Genomic DNA, 27,891 nt, shown 5'->3' on the forward strand with positions numbered 1-27,891 from the left:
GTCAGGAAAGACTTGTTGTAGAACTGCTTGTAGTGCTGTTGCGTTTCTGAAAGCTTCTCACGCAACTGGGGACCTGGAGTCCAGTATACACAGAGAAATTGCCACACCAAACCTGAGAAGGAAGCAAGGTATTTTAAATTGAATCCCCTAAACGTATTTGTAGAACGGGAGACGTATCTTTGTATTATGTATTTTAAATAAATGGTTGCTAAAATTAACACAAATAAATACAAGACTTGAATGAATAAAAAAAAAAAGTAGCAGTGTCATACCATAAATGCTGGCAGAAGAGGTTGTGTGAACTTTGTCCGAAAGGTGTGCAGCAACTGCTTGTTGGTAGCGTTATAGAAAGATAATATACCTAAAAAAACAAACAAAAAAAAAAGTTCATAAACTGTTATACAGTGAGGTCAAAAAACAAAAAAAAGCTTCCTTTTATCAAAATGTTACATGGGCATCAAGTTCAGCCTTTCTCACATCAGTTTTTGCTGTTGACCCAATTGGGGTAATAAGGGACATTCATAAGTGTGTGTTAATCATTAATAACGAGGATTATTTTGAATGACTCACACAGTCATCCTATGTTATTCTATGACACTACATACATTCTGATGATCTTACATGTATGACTGATTTATCTGTTGGACATTTGAAATTCAATTGTTTGGCATTGATTTGTATGAAATAAAACTTCAATAAACTTCTATTTGATAACAAGAAGATTGCCTCTCACACTTTCTATTTAGGGATCGGGCAAAATGTTCACTAGTGATAAACAATCAGATGAATCTGGCCAGTGTGCATGCTTTGTGCAAACGTCAAAAGAGATTAAGCACTGACAATTATATTGAAATAACCAAAGCAATTACATATGCATTTACAACATGCACATTGGCGTAATCACTCAGTGCAGTTAAAACTGATAAAGATTAATGTAGATTTATGTTTAAGTACAATTACCCTAACATTCTGATGTTATTTAATATGTTGAATCGTTTTTAGATCTACATGAAAAGCCCATATGCTTTCTTTCATTGTGGCAAGGTCACAGGATTCAAAGCGAGGAATGTTCCCACCTCCTTTAGTTGAGAATTCGGAATTGAAAACTGTTTTAAAAAAAAAAAAAAAAACTCTAGAGAGAGATCATACAGCCGGAGGCAACTAGGATGGTCAGCCCATTCTGGAAGTGAAGTAGGAATGCTAAGCACCCATCACAGCACATGTAGCAATGCTTCCCTTGTGAGATGCACTAGAACGCCAGATACACTGCGTGTCCGGTTAGAAACAAACCACTGGGCAGAGTAAGTCAAAGGAAAAACAGTCGGAAATGTGGAAAAAAATAGAAGCATGGAGAAAAGTTTATACGTACAAAAGAACAAATAGAAAATGTGGGAAAGCAAATAAAGATCTCAAACTTGTCTTCATTCAACCCACATCTACGGCAATATAAAAAGCATGTGTTTTTTTTCCCTGCTCTTATTTTTGTTTTAATTTGTATTATGTACTGATGACCCCTTCTCCCTGTTAAAAGGCACTGATCTGAATGAAAGGTATTGACTGATTCCACTAACCCTCCTGGTAGTTGCAATACACCCCGATCCTATTTGGAACTGTAACATCCAGCACTTTCGCCTTGTTCGCATGTTTAGCGGTAAATGCCACCTGCAGCCAGTTATTGAGATGAAGGCACCAAGAGGCGGACGTCTTTCCCAGCTGGTCAAATTTTCCTAAATTGCGGTATGTCGCTCCCACTGCAAAGGCCTTACTGTCCAGGTCAAAGCGGACTTCCCAATAACACTCTCCATCATCTATCAAACAGTCACCTGCAGAGAGAAAACAAAGGCCAATAAAACCAAAATTATGGTTATCAATGCAGAACTATCCTGAATTAAAGAGTAACTGTCAGTTCTCCAATTTCAGCAGAGTCATATAGCTAACAAAACATTATATAGATGCTCTAGTTTTTAATAGATTTTTACAATTTATATGTTCTATATTTTTATTTGTTTAATAGATTCATTATTTGACAAACATTGACATGCAACACCAGGCAAATTATGTAAATTAATTTTTCGCTTGCAGTGCCATATACACAGGCTGTATGGTACTGATGGTGAAATTGCCAACCGCGCAGGGCTGGAATAGAATTAGACGCTCAAGTCTGCATGAGTGTGTCTGAGGCATCATGGGACAGTGAAGTGGAAGTAAATGTCTATGTGTCATATCCTCTGTATTCACCCTGATAAACCCCAAATACAGTTTATTGAGGAATAGTTACTTGAAAACACAGAATGCCTACCTAATACGGTGTAGGATTCCGCTGTAAATCGGTCTCTGCCTCCGCGGAGAGATGATGTTCTTTTTGGAGATTGGACGCACCTATACCAGGTTATAGTATAGACAACAAAACTGTAAGATTGCTGAAAATGCCTGTTGATAAATGCCAGACGTTTCAAGAGTTAAAAAAAAAAAGTTGCATGACTTTACCTGGCAGGAGAATTGCACGGTGAGGCACTCCTCCCCTTTCCCTCTTTCTCTCGATTCTTTACTTCCTGAACTTTGCCACCCAAGGCATCCCATTCTACACTCGTGTCCTCCACTTTTAGGTTTTGATGAGAGCTTCCAGAATCCAAACGAAACCAGAAAGCTGGTAGGGAGCAGAGGGTGTAATAGGAGATGTAAAGTTTCATAGTAGGAAAGAACAACAAAAGTCAAAAATGCAAATATTGGGGGGCGGGGCCTGACAGCAAAGATGGCCAGTCGCACTTGTTCAGAGCTCCTGCGACTACGGACGGACTTCTGAGGTTACCAACTGACTAAGTGGCATCAACGGCACACGGAGACCGGGATCAAACGCAGTAAAGCATCCTGAACACACCGGTACCGGTCCTCCACCGAAGCGCCACGGAAAACCTCCATCCGATCATGAGGCCTAATTCTGAGCAAAGCCTGCGGACTGGGGGAGGCGGCCGATTCCCCGGTACGGGACGTGCTCCGGAACAGAAGCCTACTGCAGCCCTGCTACCCCCCCTTGTGGACCGGCGGGGGTCATCCCGGTCCCCGCTGGGGACGGTTACCCCCACACTAATAACCGTACAAGCGGCGAAATTAACTACTACGCGGAACTCACGAGACTCGGCCAAGATGGCGGCGCAACCGCGGCCTAAGACCAAACAACCACGCCTCACACCTCCCAAGCATACAGGGGACTTCGTGGACCTCATGCGCACCCATCTATGGGCAAAGCTTAAGGCCCGGAGACAATCCTACCGGTTGGCGATGAAAAAGGTGGTGGCGTGGATCCGTCCGACCACTCGGCACACCCTACTATTGTGCCCTCCTCCTAACTCCAGAGCAACCTCTAAACTAAGCAGGAACCGAAGCTCCATCACGCGGGAAACCGCTGAAACGCCTGCAAAATCTTGTGGCCCCACGCCACTGAGGGTGCCAATTCCTCGCTCAGCGATTGCGGAAACCGGCAACCAGCACAGCACAAAACCCCACGCTGACGACCACAAAGCCCAAATTGAAGCAGTACCTGTCGCAGCGAAGCTGATCCCAGGGAGGCAAAGCTGTCGGGAAGCCCACACACGGCCCAATGGGGAGGGATCCCAGAGATCACTTACTGGCAGACGGAACAGACAGAGAGCCCAGCCACGACCCATCGGAGGAAAAACCCTGAAGGGGTACTTACCCTGCCGCACAGGTACACCCAGCACCCAAGAGGCTCATACACGCTGCCAGCGGCTCAGCAGAGCAGGCATCGGCTGAACACAGAGATCTATGCAGACTGAGGCCTGGACAAACTACAAACTGAGGCCTAAGCACCAACACAGACTCTCAGTGCACCCGGCTATATTGCCCTACTGACTCTCTTGGACTAATCCCTTCTACATTTTTTTTAGGATGAGCAGAACAATCTACACGAGACTCTCACGTTAAGTATCATAATGTCACTATGCCCTCTCACACCCTCTGGTTGTATCCCTAGACAGCTTGCTACTGGCCATTCCCGTGCCAACTAGCCTGCATGCATGGCAACCTATCATTCATATATGTTCCTCTTTGGATATATACTTAAATGCAACAATCTTATAATATGCTTGAGTGGTCTGGCATGCTCATCTTTAACCATAAGCATGTCAATGCCATGTTTTACTGCTTACTAAAATTTATAATCTACTGTAATTGAGATGGCAAAACTCTGTTTTCAACATGTTTGCTGAGTTACACACAACAGTGGAATGTTAGATTAATATGTATAGTTGTGCCTGCAACAACAATTTAGATAAACATAGCATGTAAACTGTAATGCACTAGCTATTCAGCGACTAGGGCCTGCTCCTCCTACTGTTAACACAGTTAGATCAACCACGTCCCTATGTCTTTGAAGAAATATATCTTGCCTTGTACGCTATCCTAGAAAATGTTCCAGCCTGCTCATATAACTAACGTGGTAAACTAATAATAATTGAGCAATCTCTTGCTCGTAGCGGCATGTATATTGTTTTACACTGTAGAATGTTCTATAGACGACTCGTATTAGCCTGAACCACAATGCAACTAACTCAGTATGTCCCAATAGGTTCACCTCAGCCTGTGGTTAGACCTGTCTGTATGTCCTCTTAAAACTGTGCCTGACCCTAGCGACCCAATATTCAGTTGCCCTAATCATTAACATATATGCGCTAGTCATGAATATCGTTGTCCAGTTAATTTTCCCCTATTATTATTTAACACTCTATGTACACTCACAAGCACAAGCCATGTTCCCAGCATATGTTTCTTCTGTATCGGTTTCTCCATGACATGTCAAATGTTACCATAGTTACAATCAAACGTAATCCTGAACTACTGTTTTCAAATAATATAAAAAATGTGCCTATATATCTAATGCCATAACATGTCATACCAATGTTTACCTACTCTACCGGATGTCGCTGTTGTGGCACACGCCGGCTGTTTGTTCAATCTGTGCACAACCAAAATAAAGAATAAAAAAAAAAAAAAATGCAAATATTGAATTTGCAAAGAGCAAAACAAACAAATACAGGTTGAAGCCAAAGAGTACAAAGAAGAAAAAACAGACACCAGAGGAGAAAAACTCCTTACAACAAAATGTTACAGTGCAGGCCAAATAAATCATATTACTAATTCACATGAATGCAAATACAGGGTTCACAATGTCAAGACAACCTACCAGTCATAAATAAACGTTACTAGACACAAAAAACACATCTTTATTCACATTCCCAAAGCATGAGGAGTCAATATGTTTGTGAATTATGTATATGTGTGTTTGTAAATAAAGGGTGACTGTATATGTCCGTTAAAACAGGGGTTTGTGTGCACGGGTATGTATGTGTGGCCCTTCCCATGTCACTAATCACTTTCCTCCAACTGGAAAATGACATATTACGGAACCTCTTTTTTCCCTGTTACACTCTCCTTTTCTTCATAGGGTAATTCCAATGCCCAAATAAAAAACATTTTTTTCTGATGGCTCGCACTTGCGACCAGCTCTATAGCGCAGCAATTCGAGGGATTCCACACGTTAGAGAGAGCTGGTCTATGTACGAAGTTTCCCCGAACATAGATTCATAGGATTCTATGCACTAGTTAACTGGTCTATGTTCGGGGGGAATTCCGCAATTCGTTTTATGACTGGGTCATAAGAACGAACCCGGTCGGTAAGTGAGGACAGTCTGTATATCTAAAAACAGTTTGCAAAAGCTGCAAATCCCTTTTTGGCAGCCTTTGCAAGCCCTCCCCTTCAGCACGCCCAGATTTTCTGTTGCTGTCCAATCACCTACTTGTTTAGCTACATTGAGCTAAATAACCAGGAAGTAACCGGTTGTCTGATTGACATCAAAGGGAGATGTAAGTCAGGATAGCATCTTCACACATAATGCATGTCAGCAAGCTAAAGTGCTTTAGGCATCTAGAGTGACCCTTTAAGTGATACTGTCTCCGTTGCTCCGATTCTTCATCTCCCTGTTTTTGGAGTTCCCCACCCCCTATTTTGTTATTTTAATCAGAGGGTAAAGGTCTCATCCTGGTTTCTGATGTGGGCCACACAGAGCTGGCTGCTAATTATAGACAAGCACATTACTGGAGAAGCTCACTCAGATGGATGTGAAGTCAAACATCACAACAACATAAACTCCTGGGTAGCTGAGCTTCCCTGTAACAGAATGACTTCCAGAATCCCCACCAGCTTCTCTCCTATCCAGCAGGCCACCGACCCCTGGGTAATATAAAAATTCCCTTTCCCTAACTCACTTTCCAGTTTCTCTGTCGTGGAAGGTGGTTGGAAATTTTAAGCCCTGCAAATGCGTCCGTAACTACCCTTGTTCAGTGTTTAACATCACCCCCTAAACTATGTCCCAGCAACATTAACACCCCCTAAACTATGTCCCAGCAACATTAACACCCCCTAAACTATGTCCCAGCATACCTGAAGTTTCCAGTGTGACAACTTCTGAAAAGTCCCCACTCACAGCTTTGTTACAGGCTTTGACCCTGAAGTTCATATATTTCATGTCGAATCGTTGACCTGTAAGAAAAACGCGTTGGATTTCAAGATAAAAAAAAAACGATTTTGTTCTGTAAAACTGCCATAAATTTATTTTTGAAATTTTCATATACAAAGAAATTCTAAAATGGTCTTTATGTCACCTATTCATCTCTAAAATGTAATTTCATATCACTAGAATCTCAATTTTACGGACAGGTAATCCTGACTTTAACTCTCACACACCCCAAAACATTAACATTTGTTAATTTGCTCACAAGACAGTGTGTATTCAGTTGTCTGTATGCCTTCAACCACCATCCATGGTTGTTCCTCCTTAGGACGGGCCGGTCCGGCAAAGTTAGTTTTACGATATTCTAGAAGGTAATGCTGTATTCCGCACTCCTCTTCCTCCGGCATTCTCCAGACCAAGTGAACGCAGTTATCGGCCACAAGGCACTCTGGTGCGACAATCTCTGGAGTGCTGGGCACTGAGAAGATAAAACAATAATGGTGAAAGGTAAATGGGAGAGTTGGGAAAAGACTGATGATTAAAGCTGGAAGATGCAGTGTTTATAAAAAAAAAAAAAACATAAAACAAATTTAAGTAACAGAAATCTAGCTTTTCTTTCCACTAGTTTAAATGCTTACAGGGAGAGCTAGTGATTTAAAGTAGCACTGTCATCGTTTGGGGACTTTGCAGAATTCGCAAAAACCACTGACGGTGACATCACCAACGTGGGTCCAGTGGCTGGTGAGTGGGTGGTGTGAAAGGCAGGTAAAGGTGAGTTCTACTTACCCGAACCTGTCCCTCGTTGGCATGGCCATCTTCTTCTGGTCGGTCCTCTTCAGCTACTGGTCCTTCAGCAGCAAAAGCAGACATCACTGCATGCACGAGAGTACAGCACTGAGGTCTATGGAAGATCCCGCAAGACCCTCCACAGAGTCAATTCCCTGGTGGTGGCTGGGAGGCATTGCCACTTCTATATGGCGGTAGTTTTGCTCAGTGTCAGGCGGAGGAAATATACAGAGACGAGGTAGTATTTAGTTTGTCTCAGTATATCTATTGACTGTGATGGAATTTCAGTGAAATGTCAACACACTCAATACAAGTATTTCATAAAGATTCTATCTTTATAAGATGCGTTCCCTATTAAGGATTAATAAGCATGTAGGGGTTTATAAAAAATACCCCTCTCTGTCTCATTAGAGATTTCTTTGCCAGGAGCTGAAGGAAGCAAGGTGAATAGTCAGTGTAGAGGTTTGCCTTGACGTGGCAGGTGGGCATCCCTCTAATGGTCATTGTAGTAACTAAATAACCTCCATTTGTTTCAATATAGATAGGGACTTGGGAAGAGCGCAGGTAACTTTTTGGGGGGGTTTTTACAATCTTTATAAGATATTTTTCAAAGTGGAAGGGGGGAGAGTTTGTGACAGTGCTGCTTTAATTTGAAGAAGTATTCTAAAAAAAAAGTGTGTGAATCTGATAAAGACATTTAGTACCATTCACCTTCAAAAGTTTTCTAGGACAAGAAGCAAATGTCTCATACAGACAGACCAGAGAGCCGCTCTGCGGAATTCTAGTATCCGACAAAGAATTAGAACTTAAATGACAGCAATGAAAAGAGTAACAGTTAATCACATACATTGGGGATTGACACGTAGAAAATATTACCGGGAAGGAAACGTAGATTTTGAAGCAGACGCCTCTCCTGGGTGAAATCCACCATTAAGTGACTCATATTATCAGTAACTTTGGCCTTCAGGGAAAGACGAAATGCCGGGGCCATGGTAATGCTGTAGATGAAGAACATGAAGTGCATAATGAATGAAGAAACAAAGTTAAGGTAACGAGGGTGGGAATGATTTGAAAAAAAATGGATAACATAAAATAGTCAATATACCTGTAGGTTTTATTGTAAATGGCATTCAAAATATAGATGGAGGTAGGTTACACAAAAAAAACCAATAAAATAAAAACAAAAAAGGTGATGTACACAAAAACCTATATATATGTACTGAGAGATTTGCTGGAAAATGCGGACATATAGAGAAAAGGGATCATTTAACTTAGAACTAGTCTGGCACATAGTATGTTATTTGGAGTAGTTTATACTATGTAAAGGCTAATTTGTTTTTGTTTGTAGTAAATAGGTTAAAGTATTGTTCACGTGTAGAATGACAGGATTACAGCACGTTTACCACTTTTCCCCAGAAAAATAAAAACAAAAAACATGGGGAGATGTGATATCTCATCTTTTCTGTGCATCAGCTAGCAAGTCTAACGCAATATATACTATTTTTGTCAAAACTAATGTTATGAATGACAAACTCATAAGGTTAACAATGGGACACAAAAATGGCAACGTGTGAATAAACAAGAGAAATGGGCAGAGGAAAAGCACAAAAACAACCAAATAACAGTACAGGTGAAGGTTAATGCAATGGGTTGATAGAACAATTAACATGGTAAGTTGAATTAGCCACAATGCTTCTCTGGCTCTCCCTAATCTATATTAATGCCGAAAGTTACAGTACCTATCCTTTATTTGCTTGGCAGCCTTGGAAGCAAATTTGCACAGAGAGAAAAAACAAGAAAGGAGAAACCTTGATTAACACACACAGTTCAGCAAAAGCCACTTTTAATGCCGGGGAATCAGTTATGGTAGTTAAAGGGAAACTCTAGTCACTATAACCACTACAGATTTTTGCCATGTCCTCCCTCTGGATGGTTTGACTCTTAAAACAAAACCAAACAAAAAAACAACCAAATGCTGAAATGTCTACTTATCTATTATCCAAACCAAATCCATCAAAGTGTAGAAAAAAAAATCATAAAAAAACAAAACATGTAGGGTCTATATTAAAAAAAAAAAAAAGCTGTAGTAGTTATGGTGCTTAGATTAATTTCAAACAAACCAAGATTTTAGGAATGTAAAGAAAGAGTAACCCAACCCTTCTGCTTCCCTATCAACAGGCTCAGATTTGTAGAAAATAGATAATTCTTCTATTCTGTGTATAAATATAATCTTTTCTACAAAAAATATGACAGACAGATCCACTTTATCTGGCATATAGTGCTTTATAAAGTCAATAAAACATATTTGTGTTCCTGAACCTACAGTGTTTCTTTAATTTCAAACATGTATTCCTGACCCCTAGTATTAAAAACACCATCTAGCCCCCCCTGTCCGCTATCCCACCCCCTTAATATAGTAAAATCTTATATTTACTCCAGTCTGCTGGTGCTGGCTCTGCCCCGACATGCCTGCTTGGCTGACATCATCAGAAGTGTTGATCAAAGCCAATCACAATGCTTTACCATAGGAAAGCAATGGATTGGCTGAGACTGATCAGGGGCAGAGCCAGCACAGGCCAAACACAGCCCTGGCCAATCAGCACCTCCTCATAGAGATGCACTTAATCACTGCATCTCTATAAGGAAAGTTCAGTGTCTCCATGCAGAGGGTGGAGACACTCAATGTCAGTCACACTGTGCAGCACTGTCCCAGGAAGCACCTCTAGTAGCTATCTGAGAAGTGGTCATTGGAGTTGTCCCTAGGCTGTAATGTACATACTACATTTGCTTTGAATGATTATCCTCACCAGAACAAATACAATAAGCTGTAGTTGTTCTGGTGACTATAGTGTCCCTTAAAATCCCAGAACCACTTTGAGAACTACTGTATGATTTAACAAGTTTTTGCTACATGCATACACACTGCACACAATGTAATGTACAATAATGGCATATATTTCAGCTATACTAAAATGTCAAACTCTGCAAAGAAATGTCAGATCATAAAAGATAAAAACAGTGCAGAGGTCGGGATGGAAATGGAGCAGGATTCTTGAATTTAAATATAAGCATGAGCAGGGATAGTTATAAGATATCGGGGTATTATCTTCTCTTTCTTTTCCCCCCTCTTTCTTTTTCTTTCTTTCTTTCTTTCTTTCTTTCTCAAGTTACTGTGTGATTGTAAATAAAATGGTGTAGGATTAAAACACCTTGGCTTTAGAAATGTATTGAAGATGAGAATGCACTCACAAAATTAATCTGTGTTTTGATGGTTTTGGAAGGGGAAGGGGAAGAGACAGAGACGTATATACCGTATATACTCGAGTATAAGTCGAGTTTTTCAGCACATTTTTTGTGCTGAAAAACTCCAACTCGACTTATACTCGAGTCAATGTCTGTATTATGGCAACTTACATTGCCATAATACAGACTGGGGGCTGGCAGGAAGCGTTTACTTACCTCTTCTGCAGCTCCTGTCAGCTCCCTCCTCCTCTGCGCCGGTCCGGTCAGCTCCCCTGTCAGCTCCCAGTGTAAGTCTCGCGAGAGCCGCAGGGTCATAGTGCAGCCGCGAGACTTACACTGGGACTTGCAGAGGGAGCTGATCGGACCGGCGCGGAGAAGAAGGGAGCTGACAGGAGCGGTAAGTAAATGCTCTCTGCCAGCCCCCCTCCACTGAACTGCCAATGCCACTGGACCACCAGGGAGTGAGAGCCCCCCCTCCCTGCCATGTATCAAGTAGGGAGGGGGGACGAGAAAAAATATATATATAAATTATAATAAAATAAAAATAATATAACCAAAAAAAAATTTAAATAATAATTAAAAAATAATAATAATACAAATGCCCACCCCCCACCAAGGCTCTGCAACACACACACACACACACACACTGCACTCATATACACACTGCACACATACACACACACTGCACTCACACACACACACTGCATTCATTATATACACACACTGTAAATAAATATTCAATTAATATAATTTTTTTAGGATCTAATTTTATTTAGAAATTTACCAGTAGCTGCTGCATTTCCCACCCTAGTCTTATACTCGAGTCAATAGTTTTTTGGGGTAAAAATTAGGGGCCTCGGCTTATATTCGGGTCGGCTTATACTCGAGTATATACGGTATTTATTTATTTTTTCTCTTTTATATATATTTTTTCTCTTTCTCTCCCTTTTCCCTCTCACCTCTTGGTTTCCTACCGATCCTCTCTCCCTCCTGCTTTTCCCCTCTATGCTCTTTACGAGGGATAGAATAGGATAGATTAGGGTTAGAGTAGGGGTTAGGGTAGGGATGTGTAGGGGTCAGAGTAGGGAGAGAGTGAGTGAGTTTTATTTTGAGTTAGAAGTAGGGAGAGAAGAGGGATAAAGTAGGGAGACTGTTAGGGATAAATGGCTTCCTCCCTTTTTAAAATTTGTATTTATTTCTCCGTTTCCTCCCCTTCCGACCAGTGATATAAAATGTTTGATCCCCATTTTTTGTTCTCTATTCATTTATGTTAGAAATGCGACTGATGAGCTTAATTTAGTTGAATACGTGGATTTATATTTGATTTGACTTGTGAAGAGTTGCGTTCTCTGTATTTGAAGCTGCCAAGAGACATAAAGATTTAAAAGAACAAACAACAAACATTGCTTCAATTTTAAAACAATTGCATAACCACTTTAAATTCTCCTCTTTCCCCTCCAGTATACAATGATTCTGTAGCAATCTTATAAATGTATGTATAATGGATCACATAAAGCAAACAAGAAAAAGTGACGTTCAAATTGGTTGCCTGTCATTCCCTACGTAGGGAGTAACAGGTAACCAAGACTTCTATATAGTCAATCTATAAATGTTATACACCATCAAACTATATTCTTGTAGTTATGAAAATATACACCATTTTCACAAAAAATTACAACATCTATACAAATGCCAATAATAATAAAATAACACTATACGGGGCAACTTGTTATATACTATAACAATTAGCACCGCTACATGGTGTGTCAGTATGATAAATTTAGGAGATAACGGATAGAATGGGGGATACTTAATAAAGACGCTAAACTATAAATGTACGAAGAAATTCGACAGTTTATTTTTTCTCCATTGACAATAATTATGTTCCATAAGTCACCTGAGAAAAGCCATCAGTTACACAGGCTGCCAGTGTGTGGTTAGCAGTCTCCAAGAGTTCCTCTGAGCTCTCAAGGGCTTTGCTGCATGCCGTCAGCTGATTCTATGGATGAAGAGAAGAAAGTCAGTGATCACAAATTGTCATGGATTGCGTCAAATGAAGAAATAAAACTTGGCTAATTCAGTAGGTTCAGAGAGCACTTGTAATATAATCAGCTCCATTTCATATCTCTGCAATGTGCCAAAACCAAAAGACGTACTAAGTGCAAGAACGTGAAAGTTTGCTTTTTTCTGTAAAATTCATCTTATGGACTGCACAAACATGCTAGATCACATCTGCCTAGGGTATCTGAGTAGAACTGTGGTGGTTACTGACAATCTGTTCTTCTCCAGAGTGAACCAAGAGTAGACCCCAACAACTTTCACAGGACCTTAGAAGACACATTATAGACATTGCTTAAAAACCTGTGATTTGTCAATTCACGGGAAGACAAAATGTCTACAAATTGAGAAAATGAATGACTGTTGATACCCTCCCCAGTAGTGTCTTTCTTGATATGTCCACCATTAGGAAAACACTGAAAAAGAATGGGGTTTATGGAAGGACATTGCGGTACCTATCAACGTTGTCCAAAACCACCTGGATGTCTCACAATGCTTCTGGGAAAATGTGCTGTAGACAGGTGAGACAAAAATTTAACTAATGACAAAAATGCACAATTCTGTATGTGGCGTAAACAGGGCACGGCACACCAAAAACACAATCTCATCCCAAATGTAAAGCATAGAGGAGTGAGCATCGTGATTTAAGGGTCTGCTTCTGCCGCCTCAGGGTCTGCATGCCTTGCAATCATCGAGGGAACAATGATCTAAAAAGTGTGTCAAGACATTTTACAGGAGAATTTTAGGGCAGGATTCTAGGATCTCACGCTTACGAGATGTTTGATGATGTAACAAGACAATGACCCAAAGCACACAAGTAAATCAACTAAAGAATGGCTGAAAAGGAAGACGATCCGGGGTTTTCAAATGACTAAGTAAGAGTCCTGACCTTATTGCATTTGAGATGTGGTGGCATGACCTGAAGAGGACTGTGCAATTAAGACAACCCAAGAGTACTGATGAACTGAAACACATTTATAGGAAGATATGATCCAAATCCCATCCTCAGTGTTGTGCAAGTCTTACAAGCAGCGTCAGGAAATGTTTGGTGGAGCGGATTGCTTCTCACGGAGGATCTACAAGTTACTAAATGCAAGGGTTTACTTCCTTCTTCTAGCCCACACTGTGAATTATTACTCAATATCTTCAATAACATTTTGAAAAGTAATTTTGTTTGTGTGTTATCAGTTCAGTCAACCTGTGTCATAATTATGACTTAGACAGAGAATTTATTTTTATTGTAATCCATATACAAATCATAGTAATCGCAAAGGGTTAAAAAAACGTTTTCTTGCAATTTTACATATCATTCTGTTTTACATTATGAACCATATTTACAAAAATGCACTTTAGAACCGTGACTCATTAGTAGATTACCGATGGTTTATGCATAGTTTGTATAGAACACATAGGTGACATTCTTATATGGATAATATATGGATAAATATTTGGATACTTGCTAATTATACTCCTGCCCAATAACCTTCATACAAGAACAGTAGTTCTAAATGAGTGACATTATTTTTTGAATTTACAGGTAAGGTGTTAGGGATTAAGGTTATAAATTAGAGAAAAGGGATTGGAATCAGCAGTCCTGTTTGGAGGTAATTGTAATAGTCCACCAAGAGAAAAAAGAAAGGTTGCATTGGATTGGCCAGTTAGAACTATCTCTCTGGCTATATTTTCCCTGAGGTTAACAAGGCATTTGCCTTGGGCAGTACTTTCCATTTGGTGGCAAGAAATGCCGTTCGCAAATGCCCCGGCAAGAAATTTGGACCCAAATGCCCCGGCAGATGCCCTGTCAGCCTTGTTCATGAGGGGCCCAAGAACTGGCCAGCTGGCCACTTAAGGCCCCACCTGGGGTGCTCGACGAGCCCTCCCTGTGATGCCGGGAGCTGGAATATGACACCACTTCGGCCTCTTTAAGCGGCGTACAAGGGAGCAGAGCAAATAAATTGCAGCTCCCTCGCCAGCTCCACTACGTGGTCCCCCCATGTGTCTGTCAGTGAGTGTGTAGCTGTTAGTGTGCATCTGTGTATGTCTATGAGTGAATGTGTGTGTCTATCAGAGTGTGTCAAATCAGTGAAGATGTGTGTGTCAGATCAGCGAATGTGTGTCTTGTCAGTGAGTATATGTCAGTGTATGTGTACCTGAGAACGTGTGCCTGTCAGTGAGTGTGTGTGTCAGTGAAAGTGTGTGTTAGTTACACAGTGTGTGTGCCCATGACTGTGTATCTGTCAGTCAATAAAGTGCATGTTGTCAAACCATTCTTAAAACACCTCGACTGCTTACACTGAGAAGGCACAATCGCAATCCAGGCAACCACTAGAACAGGCTGTAGTGGTTATGCTGCTTAGAATGTCCCGTTAATTAATTATATAATTCCTATTATTCACGCAGAGTAGGTTTGATCATCCTACTGTTATAGGTGTACAGTCCTGCTTATGTCTGCACGAATTTATCCTGTAAAATCTTACAAGAAGCAATGTTCTATTACATATATAATGAAAACACTTATAATTTGCAAACACACAAATGTACATGCACCACACTCACAAATCGTACACAACTCGGGCATAGAACGCACACGTGATCCCACGCAGACATGAACGAATATCTATCTATATATAAAATACAAGTATGTGAAGAAGATAAACAGTTTTTCTACCTGAAGTTCATATGTCCGGCTCGCACGCTCCTGTTTGATCTTCATCAACATACCCTCTTTCAGCTCATCCAACAAGCTGTACAGGGACTGGAATTCTCCTTCCAATTCAGTCTGGGCTCTGGTAGAATTATTCTGTATGAGAAACCTCAGGTCAATTTAAAGTAAAGAACACTGGGGACGGTATTATATTATTTATATAGCGCCATCAGATTCCGTAGCGCTGTACAATGGGGTATCAGACATAGTGATGGTTGATGGTACCTTACCTCCACATTCTCTAACATCTGTTTCAGACTGTAGATAAAATTGTGAGTCTCCTCATTTTTTAAAGCCAGGGTGGTGATAATTGTCCTTAACTCTTCCTATGAGACAAAAGTAGAGCAGTAGAGAAATGCATGAACCCCCAAATACAAATTAAACTGGAATACAAAGAGATACAATGTTATAATTACAAAGGATCACCTTTTGGTCTCCCATCCTGCTTGCTAACGGTCAGAATTTCGGTGGGAGGAATCCCAATATTTTAATCTGATTCTGGTCCTCAGTGATGGGATGCACACAGTCTGCAAGGATTGCCTTGGACGTGCCGCGCATGCTCAGAAGGATCCAGGCGGCGGCACATGCGCGTTAGACGCGAATGTTGCGCGTGCGCGTGCCGACCCGCGCGCACGCGCAGATTTTCGCGTCTAACACGCGTGCGCTCGGTGTTCTAGAATGCGGTCGCTAAGTGACTAGAAAATGCTGGCGGCTGCTTATAGACTAGGCGTGCGTGTATACTCGTGCAATTTACTAAGGGGGATACCGCATTTTAGTATGAAATAGAGAATATTATAAGAAATTATTTCATGTGATTAACTACACTTTATTTGCTCTCTGACATTCACCAGTTTCTTTTATCATTTTAAGACATATCTTATTTTTTTTTTAATTCTTGATGGTTTCTCTTTGTGCCATGAAATTATGTTTTTCATTATTAGGTAGTTTAACTCAACTTTATTAAGTGCTAGAAGGGAGAATTTCATCTATACATTGTGCTGTCAGAATTGCTAATAAATGTATAATTTTTCTTAAAAATCAATATAAATACACGGTCCTCACTTGTTAACCGGTCCTTCACAGGCAGTCTATGCCATTGGCATTTAATGAACCAGGAGTTCGTATTCACAGTACAACAGAAAGAGATAGTCTAGTCTAGACAGGGCCAGATTAAGAACCCAGTGGGCGTGGAGCTGACAATTATGAGGGGCCTACGTACAGAATCCTATCGACCAAAAACACTAAAACCAGAGGGAAACTCCTAGGATGCAGCTATGAGAAAACTCAGTTTCTCTTAAAATATGCTAATCTCTCTCTAATTCATGCTTTCATCTTTCAAGTAAATCCATACCCCCTAACAGCGGTGTCCAGTGAAGCAGGAAGTCAATAGGCGGGGTAAAAGGGTGGTCCACTGAACTGGATCATGTAACCAGAACTCCTGAAAGGGACGAACATGCCCAAAAAGGAGGCGTGTCTGCCCAAAGAATTGGAAGGCTAGCCTGGCATGAATGCATGTCAGGCTGCCTGCCAATCATGCATGCTGGCCAACAGCATCCTGAGCTTGACATAAATGCGTCCAATGATGCGCTCTATGCTTTCTAAGGACTGTCCCCTAGCACTTACATGTCCGCTTGTCTCCTTACCTTCTTACTAGCAGGCAGAAGCGCCTGGTATACAGTCTGAGACAGAGAAAAGGTCTATGTAGTGAGTGTAGAAGAAATGGAATATGCCACAGTGTTAGAGAGACCAAAGTCAGCATTACCTTAACAAACTACATTTCCCCTACTCCACACAAGTTTTGTTTCCATATATCCCTCAAGTTTCCATACTTAAGCAAGAGTATGTAAAGAGTAGTTAGGGTTGCCACCTTTCTTGGGAAAAAAATACAGGCCTTACTAATTTGCATAACTAATTATGTATGCGTGACATCACATAAAATCACAAGGAGTGACATAAGAGAAAATTCTGTAAGATCACCAAAAAACTACGTAAAGTTTGATTCTGCTGTATAAATGGATTGCTCCCAGTGTCTCCCTATGTCGCCCAATGTCCCCATGTTGCCCAGTGTCCCCATGTCACTAGGGGCACTGGGAGACATGGGGACACTGAGACACTTGGGGACACTGGGGGACACTGAGACTATGTATCACAGTGTCACTATGTATCACATTGTCTCAGTGCCCCATGTCTCCCAGTGTCCCCATGTCTCTGTGTCCCTATGTTACCCAGTGTCCTCACGTCACCCAATGTCCCCTAGTGTCTGTGTCCCCATGTCACTAGGGGACACTGAGAGACATGGGGACACGGAGACACTTGGGGAAACTGGGAGACTTGGGGACACTGGGGGACACTGAGACTATGTATCACAGTGTCACTATGTATCACATTGTCTCAGTGCCCCATGTCTCCCAGTGTCCCCATGTCTCTGTGTCCCTATGTTACCCAGTGTCCTCATGTCGCCCAATGTCCCCTAGTTTCTGTGTCCCCATGTCACTAGGGGACACTGAGAGACATGGGGACACTGAGACACTTGGTGACACTGAGACACTTGGGGACATTGGGATACATGGGGACATGGACACTGGGAGACATGGGGACACTAGGGACACTGGGGGATATGGGCACACAGACAGTAGGGACACATGGGGACACTGAGACACCAGGGACACTGGCTGGGAGACATGGGGACAGTGTTCCCAAGTGTATCTGTGTCTCATGTCTCCCAGCATCCCTTAGTGTCTATGTGTCCCCATGTGTGTCTGTGTCCCCATGTGTGCCTGTGTCCCCGTGTCTCCAAGTGCCCCCAGGTGTCTCAGCTTCCCCAGAGGTTTCTCTGTGTCCCCATGTCTCCAAGTGCCCCCAAGTGTCTCAGTGTCCCCAAGTCTCCCTGCAGCCTTTACCCCATCCCTCACTTCCCTGAGCTATAGGCTGTCTCTGCAGGCTGGGAGCTGCTGTATGGACTCTGTGCTGTGTAGCTGCTCCCCTGCGGATCAGTGAGTAGAAAGATGCAGGTATATGTTGTAACTTCCTATCCCTGCTTCTCTCTACACACAGCGACCCCTACTGTCTGATGCTGGTATTGCAGTGTAATCTCTGTTTATACTGTACTGAGAAAAATACCGGCATATGTATTCCCGGTATTACTGCAATATCGACACCGGCCAGGCAGCCTCAAATAAATACCGGCCAGGTGGCAACCTAAGAATAGTGTATAAAAATGTAAAAAACTTACAAAGTAAAAAAAAGGTGTTTTTTTGTTTTTTTTTAATCAATGGGCCTATTCCATGGGCCTGGAGCTGCAGCTCCATCAGCCCCTATGTTAATCCGGCCCTGAGTCTAGAGCTTTAATAAAATATAGGAACCCACTGTCATGTCCTATTATGATGCAGATGCACTGCTAATTAAGCATCATTGTCATTGGGCAGGTGTGTCATGCCTCTCGTAGTTATATCGGGGAGTTCCAACCAAGAGATAAAAATGCTTGGTTTAAAACTCTTAAAAGCACACTTTAAGCCCCGACTAATTAAAGGACCAGTTTGGGCACCATTCATCTAAACTAAGATGTTACAGTGCCCTGAGGTCCCTGGCATAAACAGTTTTACCCCATAGTATGCGTTGCGTTGTCAGATTGCTCTGCCCTCCCCATGTCCTGCTATCTTAAATTTTAGATAATGGAAGGCACGGGTAGGGGTGCCGTGCTGCCGATTGGCTTAGATGGAAACCTGACAATCTAAGCCAGTCAGTACCTTTATATCAATGGTGAGCTACTGATTCACTTAGGGCATCAGCTGACCGCTCTAAACCAATATGCTTTGCTGCTGCACGAGAATTCCATTATCTCAGATTCCAGCATACAAACAGTTTGTCCAGGACTGATCCTAGGGTCACATTTCTGCCTGTGTGCAGAATTCATTTTGGCGCCCCGAGGTGAGTCTGGTCATCTTACTAACTCCTTCCCTTTGCAAATGTCAGTCCAGGCATGCATGTTTCTATGGCAACAACTCCACCTCTCCATCTATAAGCCCCACCCCTTTTGTAATCAGACACACTTTCACTGACAGTCTGTCAAATCAGTGAGTGTGTGTGTCTAACAGACACACTCACTGACAGTCACACACTCACTGATATGACACACTGACGGACACAAACTCACACACTCACTCTCAATGACAGACACACAATATTACTGATTAGAGACACACACACACAGAATGACAGACACACTCAACAACAGACACAATGAACTGATTTGAAACACTCACTGACAGACACAATTTCACTGATTTGATACATACTCACTGACAGACACATTCACTGACCCAGACACACTCACTGACAGATACACACACTGACAGATATACAATCTCACTGATTTGGAACACACTCACTGACACAGACACGCACACTGACAGACAGACACACACACACACACTCACTGACAGACACACACTCAAACATTCTTACATACACACTCACAAATTAATATTATTTCTTGTGGCTTTATTTTTTTTTTAGGGCGTACCTTTGGGAGAGCTGATGTTGGTCCTGCCACATGGGCACGGTGCACCTGCCAAGGATCGGCCCTGCGGGGGTTAAAATTCCGGTGATCACAGATTGGGGTTGAATTGTTGGTGAACGGCTTAACCCCTAAAGGTGAGCCAGCACCACGGACCTCCTGACCTCCTGGCTCCATAACTGCTTGTCAATTTCCTTTTTTTAAGTTTAATGTGTATGTTAGCTCACAGATAGTTATGCTAGGTGTTATTCACTCATGGATTTACCAAATAAAGAGCACAAAAAGGTGTACAAAATGTAAAGTTCTGGATTTGGACTTTATAATCACAAATTAAAGAAATAAAAAAAATGGTTATCAGTGAGAGTCAAAGCATAGGCTGCGGAAACCTTAATAGATAAGGTTATAGTGATTTAACCAATAAATGCCAGATAATTGAGCACTGAGACTGCAGGGACATGATCTATATAAGTTAAAGTTGTTTGGATGCCTGTAGAATCCCTTCAGGGTCAAAACAGCCAAGCTGGAAACATTCTATAAGTCATCACTCTGGCCTTTAAAGGATCACTATAGGGTCAGGAACACAAACATGTATTCCTGACCCTGTAGTGTTAACACCACCATCTAGCCCCCTGGGCCCCTCATGCCTCCATAAATATAGCAAAGTCTTACTGTATTCAAGCCAGAAGCTGTAGCTCTGCATGCTGTTAGTCTCAGAAAAACAAGCAGTCTGCTGACATCATTAGAAGTGGTAGCCTGATCCAATCACAGTGCTTCCCCATAGGATTGGCTAAGACTGACAAAGAGGCAGATCAGGGGCAGAGCCAGCATGATTCAAACACAGCCCTGGCCAATCAGCATCTCCTCATAGAGATTAATTGAATCAATGAATCTCTATGAGGAAAGTTCAGTGTCTGCATGCAGAGGGAGGAGATACTGAATGTTTGGATGCATTTTAGGCAGCCATGACCCAGGAAGGATCTCTAACAGCTATCTGAGGAGTGACCAGTGAAGTTATCACTAGGCTGTAATGTAAACACTGCATTTTCTCTGAAAAGACAGTGTTTACAGCAAGAAGCCTGACGGTAATGATTCTACTCACCAGAACAAATTCAATAAGCTGTAGTTGTTCTGGTGACTATAGTGTCCCTTTAAACTTGAAATTCAGTTTAAATTCTATTTAAATTCTTACTTTAATAAGCAACTCTGAATACATTTTGCTGCCCAATTACCCACAGAGCGATAGATGAAATTGATCACAGTTTTTTTATGCAGATTACATCACAGATGGATGGACCTGTTGAAGCCCCAGGACTACACCATTTCTTTCATAATGCAAATTTATGGAAAGTATGCGGGGCGCATATTGGATCATGAATGGGTAAGCAGACAGAAAAAGCCAGAAAAATACTTTCTTTGTTCTTTATTCTGCTACTCTTTTTGTTGGGGTGCACAATGACTTTGGTTCCACAGGCCACAAGTAAAATGCCGCCACAAAGAAAGGAATTCTATGAATGTGTATTTGCACACATATATTGTGTACATTGATGTGTGTATTTTTTTTATTTTTGTTTGTCCGTGAATATATATCTGTGTGTCTGTGAATGTTACATAGTGATGTTGTTTGCAGTAAGTTGAGCACTCTTATAATGCCCAGTGGTGCAAATATGCATTTGTAATAATTATCCAGGATGCAATTCACTCTCCTTTTTCTTTTAAATCTATCTTTTCAAGGAGTTCACGGAATGCAAGAACAATATTGTGTTGTATATCTGAATATTATTGTTTGGTAAAAGAGTGGCATTCTACCCACTTTTTTGAGAGCAGAAGAGGGGGAAGACAATAGGACCCCCCTTTTGTTTCTTAGGGCTCCCACCTGCCGCTCATGGGTGGGGGTTGGGGGCAGACAATAGATCTCCCTCCTTTTTGTTACTTAGGGCCCCCACCCACTGCTCATGGATGGGGCTCAAAGGGAGGAAGACAATAGGTTTCCCCCCCCCCTATTGATACTTAGGTCCACCACCCGCTGCTCACTATGTCCTACCCTGTTAATTATTTTAGAAGATGCCATACCATGGGGGACCTGTGCTAGGTCCCCCTTTATTTAATTCGGGGAGTGGGGGTCTTTTTTTTTAAACAGTAAGCAGCCACTGGCTGCTCACTGTTTAATAAACATACCCCTACTCATGGCATAGCGAGAAGGGGCATTCGGGAGATTTTAATCTCCCTTATGCTAATATGGGGGTCATATTAACTCTCATAGAATGACAGGGCAGCATGGGGGAAGTTAGGAAGTGGCAGGGAGCACTGCTCCCTGCCGCTTCTATTTTCACATATTACAAGGAGGGAGCCACGAGCCGGTAGCTCCCTCCTTGTAATAAACCGAACGAACAGAGAGGTCTTCGTTCATTCGTTTGAAATTTCTATTCATTTATTAATCTTTCTGACCAATGCATGGACAAAATTCCGTCCGAATGCCCAAGTGTTTAACTGGGCATACGCGGGAATTTCACAGCGCTATCTAGTGTGGGCAATTGACGTGTCCCACAGGGCCTTCATCTGCCCACACTAAGATGGCCTAGGTACGGTCACAAAATAAAGTTAAAAAAAGTAATATGAGGGAACCTAGGGGCATTTGGGGATAACTAGGGGGGCAATTATATGTAGTGTAGTCGGGAGGGGGGGGGGGTTTAAAAAAAAAAAAAAAAACGGATGCAAGATAATGTGTATGTTCACTTTAGTGCTTCTTGGGTAGTGTCACTTGGCCCCATCCAGTTCTTTCGTAAGGGGATAAAATAGCTTTAATGGCAGCCCAGACATAAGTAATATGGTTGATTAAGATCAGCTGGATTTGTATATATTTATTTGCAGTTTAATTTTGTAAGACAAGCTGTGGTAGAAGGCAGCTACCACAGAACCTATTCCAATTAAAGGGACACTATAGTCACCAGAACAACTACAGCTTATTGAATGTGTTCTGGTGAGTAGAATCACTCCCTTCAGGCTATCTGCAGTAAACATTGTCTTTTCAGAGAAAATGCTGTGTTTACATTACAGCCTAGTGATAACTCCACTGGACACTCCTCATATGGCTGCTAGAGGTGCTTCCTGGGGCAGTGCTGCACACTGTGACTGGCATTCATTGTCTTCACCCTCTGCATGGAGACACTGAACTGTACCTCGATTATACTTATGGGAGACTTAATAGATTGAGAAAGTTTTAGAATTGACCTAATAAAAATGACCAGAAGTTTCTAAAGCCTCTTCAATTTCCTCTTTAGTACGCCAAGGAAGATAATGCATGCACAGATTGTGGTACTAATCCTGCTGCAATCTCTGTGTTGATTGGGTTCTGTACAATAATATCACCCTGATTATCTCAAAGCAGAGGAACTATACAATTAAGCTATGTGAACTGAACTATTATGTGGTCCAGTTGCTGCATACATGGCTCACAAGAGTCATATTCGTTATGTTGGGTTGTGTTGTTTGGTGGTAAACTTACCTTGGAATCCTCATGCTTTTATTTTCAGGTTAATCTGCAGTACCGAGACTCTGCACAGTTATATAGTCTGGAAAAAGACTTGTGTCAATCAAGTTCATCCTTTCTCACATCTGTTTTTGCTGTTGATCCAAACAAAATGCAAAAAAACCCAGTTTGAAGAGCTTTCCAATTTTGCAACAAACTGATGCCTAAAATTGCACAGAAAAAAAAATCCTTCTCAACCTCAGATCTCTTCTTGGATCAAGAAGCTGCATTCTTTTTTTTTTTTTTCTGACAATCTTTATTTATGGTTTTATACCGAACGGTAATACAGCAACATATAATGTGTAACATGTATCATGGGATATGCGTAATGTCTCATTTAAAGCAACTTCAGCGAAACAGTGACATTATGAGGTTTTTTGCCTCTAACCGTCTCTTTGTCGTAGTTAGAGCTGTGGTGTTTTGTTATGTGAGTGGCTAAGTTAAAAGCACTTTCCTTGACATTAATGTAGTCTCATGTAGCTTACATTATGTAGTTGTCCCCTACTCTCGGGGTTAGTGTCATCTGCTATGTTGCTGTCTCTAGAGGCTAGTGCTAGTGTTAGCTGAGTTTGCACATGCTCTGCCACGCTTAGTGGTCTATATGCCAGCATATGGTTAGCCGTGTCTATGCCCACCTGCCTGTGGCCCTAAAAGTTTCCTGGCTTGGGGGTCACACAGGGGTGACCCGTCTCGTCTCGTCGGGCATCTTGGGTTACACCGGCCCACACGAAGCAACTGCGCCCATTGGTTAGGTAACTGGCAGACCGGGCATGTCTCTGCCCTCGTCGCTTCAGCGATGCAGGTACGGTCCCAAGAAGGCCGGCCCTCTCCGTCAGTCAGAACCTGCGTGGCATAGGGCCAGGTATGCTCGGGTACTCTACGGACACTTGCCTCCTCTAGTGTTGCTTGTTATCTATTTGCTCCTCTTCTTTGGTGCGTTACCATGGGGCCTTACCTTTGTGTTTTCTTGGGGCTAGCCTATCTGGTCCCTAGGTCCACCCTCTTTTTCCTTTCACATGTCGGGGTTCCAGCTCCCCCCCCCCACCCCGCTCCCCAATGTGGGTATTCATGGCTATGCATCTCCTGCGTCACCCCCCATCCCGCCCCCATGGCTCCAGCTGAGTGCTCAGGGTTAGGGGAGGGAGGGGAAGGTAGGCAAGAACCTGCATTCTTGATCCAAGGAATCGACATATTAAAAATGATATCCATGAATTATTGTTATGTATTGAGGTTTATGCAGTCCACCTTCCAGTAGATGGCAGCATAGTGAAGTTATGCACTTGTTCTGTTGTGTTTAGTCTCTTTGGTGTTATGTCATTATGTGTGTGTACTGAAGTAAAGAGAAGTTCTATTTTACTACAATGTCTGAGAGCCATTTGTGAATATATAACATGCTAATACACTAAACTGGCGACGAGGATGGGATTATAATAAATGGACACTGCAGAATATATATAAAGGAAATGAAATCAGCCTGAGTGAGGAAGTAAAACTTTTTTTTGGAATTCTTTTATCTACAAATATTTCCAGCATGGCTTCTCTGGGACACATGGAGGAATTTGATCTGGCTAATCCAGCCTCATGGGACTCATATGCTGACAGGTTAGTGTTTTTCCTGGAAGCTAATAAGGTGGTGGATGCTATTCAGAAGAGAGCTGTATTACTGAGTGTTATTGGATCCAAAACATTTGATATTGTCCGCTCACTGATATCTCCTGCTAAACCACAAGACTACTCATTTGAAGAAATACTGGCACTGTTAAAACATCATTTAGCACCCACCCCATCTGAAACAGTGAGGCGTTTCCATTTCAATAGAAGAAATCAGAAACCAGGTGAAAGCATTGCAGCATAAATTGCAGAACTGCGCAGGCTGTCTGAAAATTGCAATTTTGGTACCAGCTTAGAATCCTTGTTAAGGGACAGGCTTGTGTGTGGGGTGCAAGATGAATCACTGCAGAGGAGACTGCTTGCAAGACAGAATTTAACTTTTATTAATGCACAAGAGGAAGCGCTCGCAAATGAGGCTGCATATGTCCATTCAAAAGAGATACAATCCTCCAGCAAAGATAACTCACCTGAAGTAAATCTAGTGAAGAAGACTGATGTTAAATCAAAACACTGTTCACCACACACTGATGTCACAGCTCCATTTAAAGGAACTTGTTATAGTTGCGGTGGAAAACACAGGCGTAATACATGTCGTTTTCGAAAAGCAGTTTGCCACACATGTAAACATACAGGTCACATACAGACAGTTTGCCAAAGTCAAGCCAGTGGAATTCAGACCAAATATAAGAATGTGAATAAAATACAAACCACAGCGCACTCTTTTAATACTCCACAAACCGTTTCAGATAGTGAAATGACTGCAGGTGTTTACTCAAATGACTATGTGAATAAAGTGGAAAATTCACCATCAGGACTGAAGATTTACACTGAAATTGTGCTTCAAGATGTTCCGTGCAAAATGGAAGTAGATTCTGGGTGCGCATATTCTTTGATTTCAGAAGAGACATTTACATTGTTATGGCCTCATAATTCTCCTTCAATAGTACCTTGTGATATTCATCTCGTGGACTACAACAAACAGGCTGTGGATGTTAAAGGGGCTTGTTTTATACCAGTAAAATATGGTAAATTCAGAGGACATTTACGTTTAATAATTACTAAGGGACAAAGAGCAAGTTTGCTAGGTAGAGAGTGGTTTGAACCATTAGGAATTTCATTAACTGGAGTTAATAATGTATCCACAGATATTCTACAGAATGTGATTGATAAATTTAGTGCAGTCTTTGAAGAAGGTCTTGGCATGTTTAAAGGCCCTCCTGTTTATTTTGTATTAGATTCAAAAGTACCCCCAATTCGTATGAAGCCTCGCAAAATTGCATTAGCTCTCAGACCAAAAATAGATGCTGAGATTACACGTCTTGTGGAACAAGGCATACTTGAACCCATAACACACCCAAAGTGGTGTACACCCATAGTTCCGGTCATGAAACCAAATGGGGATGTCAGAATCTGTGCTGACTACAAATATACAATAAATAAAGCGTTGCAAGAGCATCCTTATCAAATTCCAGCTGTTAATCAAATTCTTACTACTTTGGCAAAAGGAAAAGTATTTGCCAAGTTGGATATGGCTCAAGCCTACCAGCAGTTACCTGTGGATGATGAGGCTGCTGATGCACAAACGATAATAACACACAAAGGAGCTTTCCGAGCAAGACGTTTGCAGTTTGGAGTTTCCATTGCTCCTGGCATATTCCAGAATTTAATGGAGGACCTCTTATCTGGACTTCCAGGTGTAGTGCCTTATTTTGATGACGTTCTTATTGGAGCAGATTCTATACAGTCATTGGCTGCACAGCTACAACTTGTTTTACAACGTTTTCTTGATGCTGGTCTAAAACTTAAAAAAGAAAAGTGTGTTTTTGGTGTAAGCAGCGTGGATTTCCTTGGTTACCGAGTTGACGCACAGGGCATTCATCCAACTGATTCTAAGGTTGAAGCTATCCATAGAGCTCCGGTTCCAACAAACAAACAAGAACTGCAAGCTTTCCTAGGGTTGCTTAATTTTTACCATTCTTTTCTGCCTGATAAAGCCACTGTTGCTGAACCTCTGCATCGCCTACTAGATAAAGATGCTCCATGGAAGTGGACTGACGTTCATACTACCGCTTTCAGCGCTGCTAAAAAACTGTTGTCTTCTGACAGTTTGCTTGTACACTATGATTTGGAGAAACCGCTCAACCTCACCTGTGATGCTTCTCCGTATGGCATAGGGGCTGTATTGAGCCACACTTTGAGAAATGGGGTTGAGGCTCCAATTGCGTTTTATTCACGGACTTTATCTACTACAGAGAGGAATTACGCCCAACTTGACAAGGAGGCTTTAGCTATTGTGTCCGGTGTAAAAAAGTTTCATGACTATTTGTATGGGCGGAGGTTTACTATTATAACAGATCACAAACCTTTACTGGGTCAGTTCACCAGCAATACTCCCACTCCTCAAATAATTTCACCACGCATGCTCAGGTGGTCCCTTCTGCTGAATGCCTATGATTGTGAGTTCAAGTATCGTCCTGGCAAGGATATCACACATGCTGATGGATTAAGCAGATTACCTTTGCCTTCTCCTGACTTCCTTGTTCCTCCTATGTCTGAGGTCCTCATGTTGGAATCCATTCCAAACCCTCCGTTACATGCAAGTGACATTGCTTGTATGTCTGCCAAGGATCCTTTGCTGTCCCGTGTGCTCAACTGGGTTTGGAGGGGGTGGCCAAAATCAAAAGTGGAAGACAAGTTCAAACCATTTGTAGTGCGCCAACATGAATTATCTGCCTATAAAGGGTGCCTATTATGGGGAAACAGAGTGGTAATTCCAAATGCAGGACAAGCTCGAGTATTGCATGCTCTTCATGAAGGACATCCTGGAATAGTTCGCATGAAAGCTTTAGCCAGAAGTTATGTTTGGTGGCCTAAAATGGATGAAGTTATTGAAAAGTGGGTGAAGAACTGTGTACCATGC

The 27,891-nt window shown here is 41.9% G+C and overlaps 1 protein-coding gene across 2 annotated transcripts; it reads right to left on the reverse strand.

Moving 5' to 3' along the window:
• Position 1: 1 nt before the first annotated feature.
• FSD1 (fibronectin type III and SPRY domain containing 1) lies at positions 2 to 15,863 on the reverse strand. Of its 2 annotated transcripts, XM_063455934.1 has the most exons (13): positions 15,745 to 15,863; positions 15,549 to 15,644; positions 15,283 to 15,414; positions 12,454 to 12,555; positions 9,053 to 9,075; positions 8,190 to 8,311; positions 6,793 to 7,005; positions 6,458 to 6,556; positions 2,488 to 2,647; positions 2,300 to 2,379; positions 1,572 to 1,823; positions 273 to 361; positions 2 to 112 (listed from the first exon to the last, which is right to left on the reverse strand). In XM_063455934.1, exons 1-13 carry the CDS (start codon positions 15,757 to 15,759, stop codon positions 2 to 4), a joined length of 1,494 nt encoding a protein of 497 aa, XP_063312004.1. In that variant the 5' UTR covers positions 15,760 to 15,863. The 2 variants fall into 2 exon arrangements, with proteins under 2 accessions (XP_063312004.1, XP_063312002.1); XM_063455932.1 differs by lacking the exon at positions 2 to 112 and having other exon boundaries at positions 267 to 361.
• Between the last annotated feature and the right edge of the window lie 12,028 nt (positions 15,864 to 27,891).

This window comes from Pelobates fuscus, chromosome 5 (assembly GCF_036172605.1).
Source record: "Pelobates fuscus isolate aPelFus1 chromosome 5, aPelFus1.pri, whole genome shotgun sequence".
Classification (NCBI taxonomy): domain Eukaryota; kingdom Metazoa; phylum Chordata; class Amphibia; order Anura; family Pelobatidae; genus Pelobates; species Pelobates fuscus.

What these genes read in the sequence shown, in the direction of transcription:
- FSD1 (XM_063455934.1), bottom strand. An exon ending in GCCGGACATATGAACTTCAG is followed by an intron (nt 12,556 to 15,282) that starts GTAGAAAAACTG and finishes CTTCATCCATAG; the next exon opens with AATCAGCTGACGGCATGCAG. An exon ending in CCGTGCAATTCTCCTGCCAG is followed by an intron (nt 2,380 to 2,487) that starts GTAAAGTCATGC and finishes AACCTGGTATAG; the next exon opens with GTGCGTCCAATCTCCAAAAA.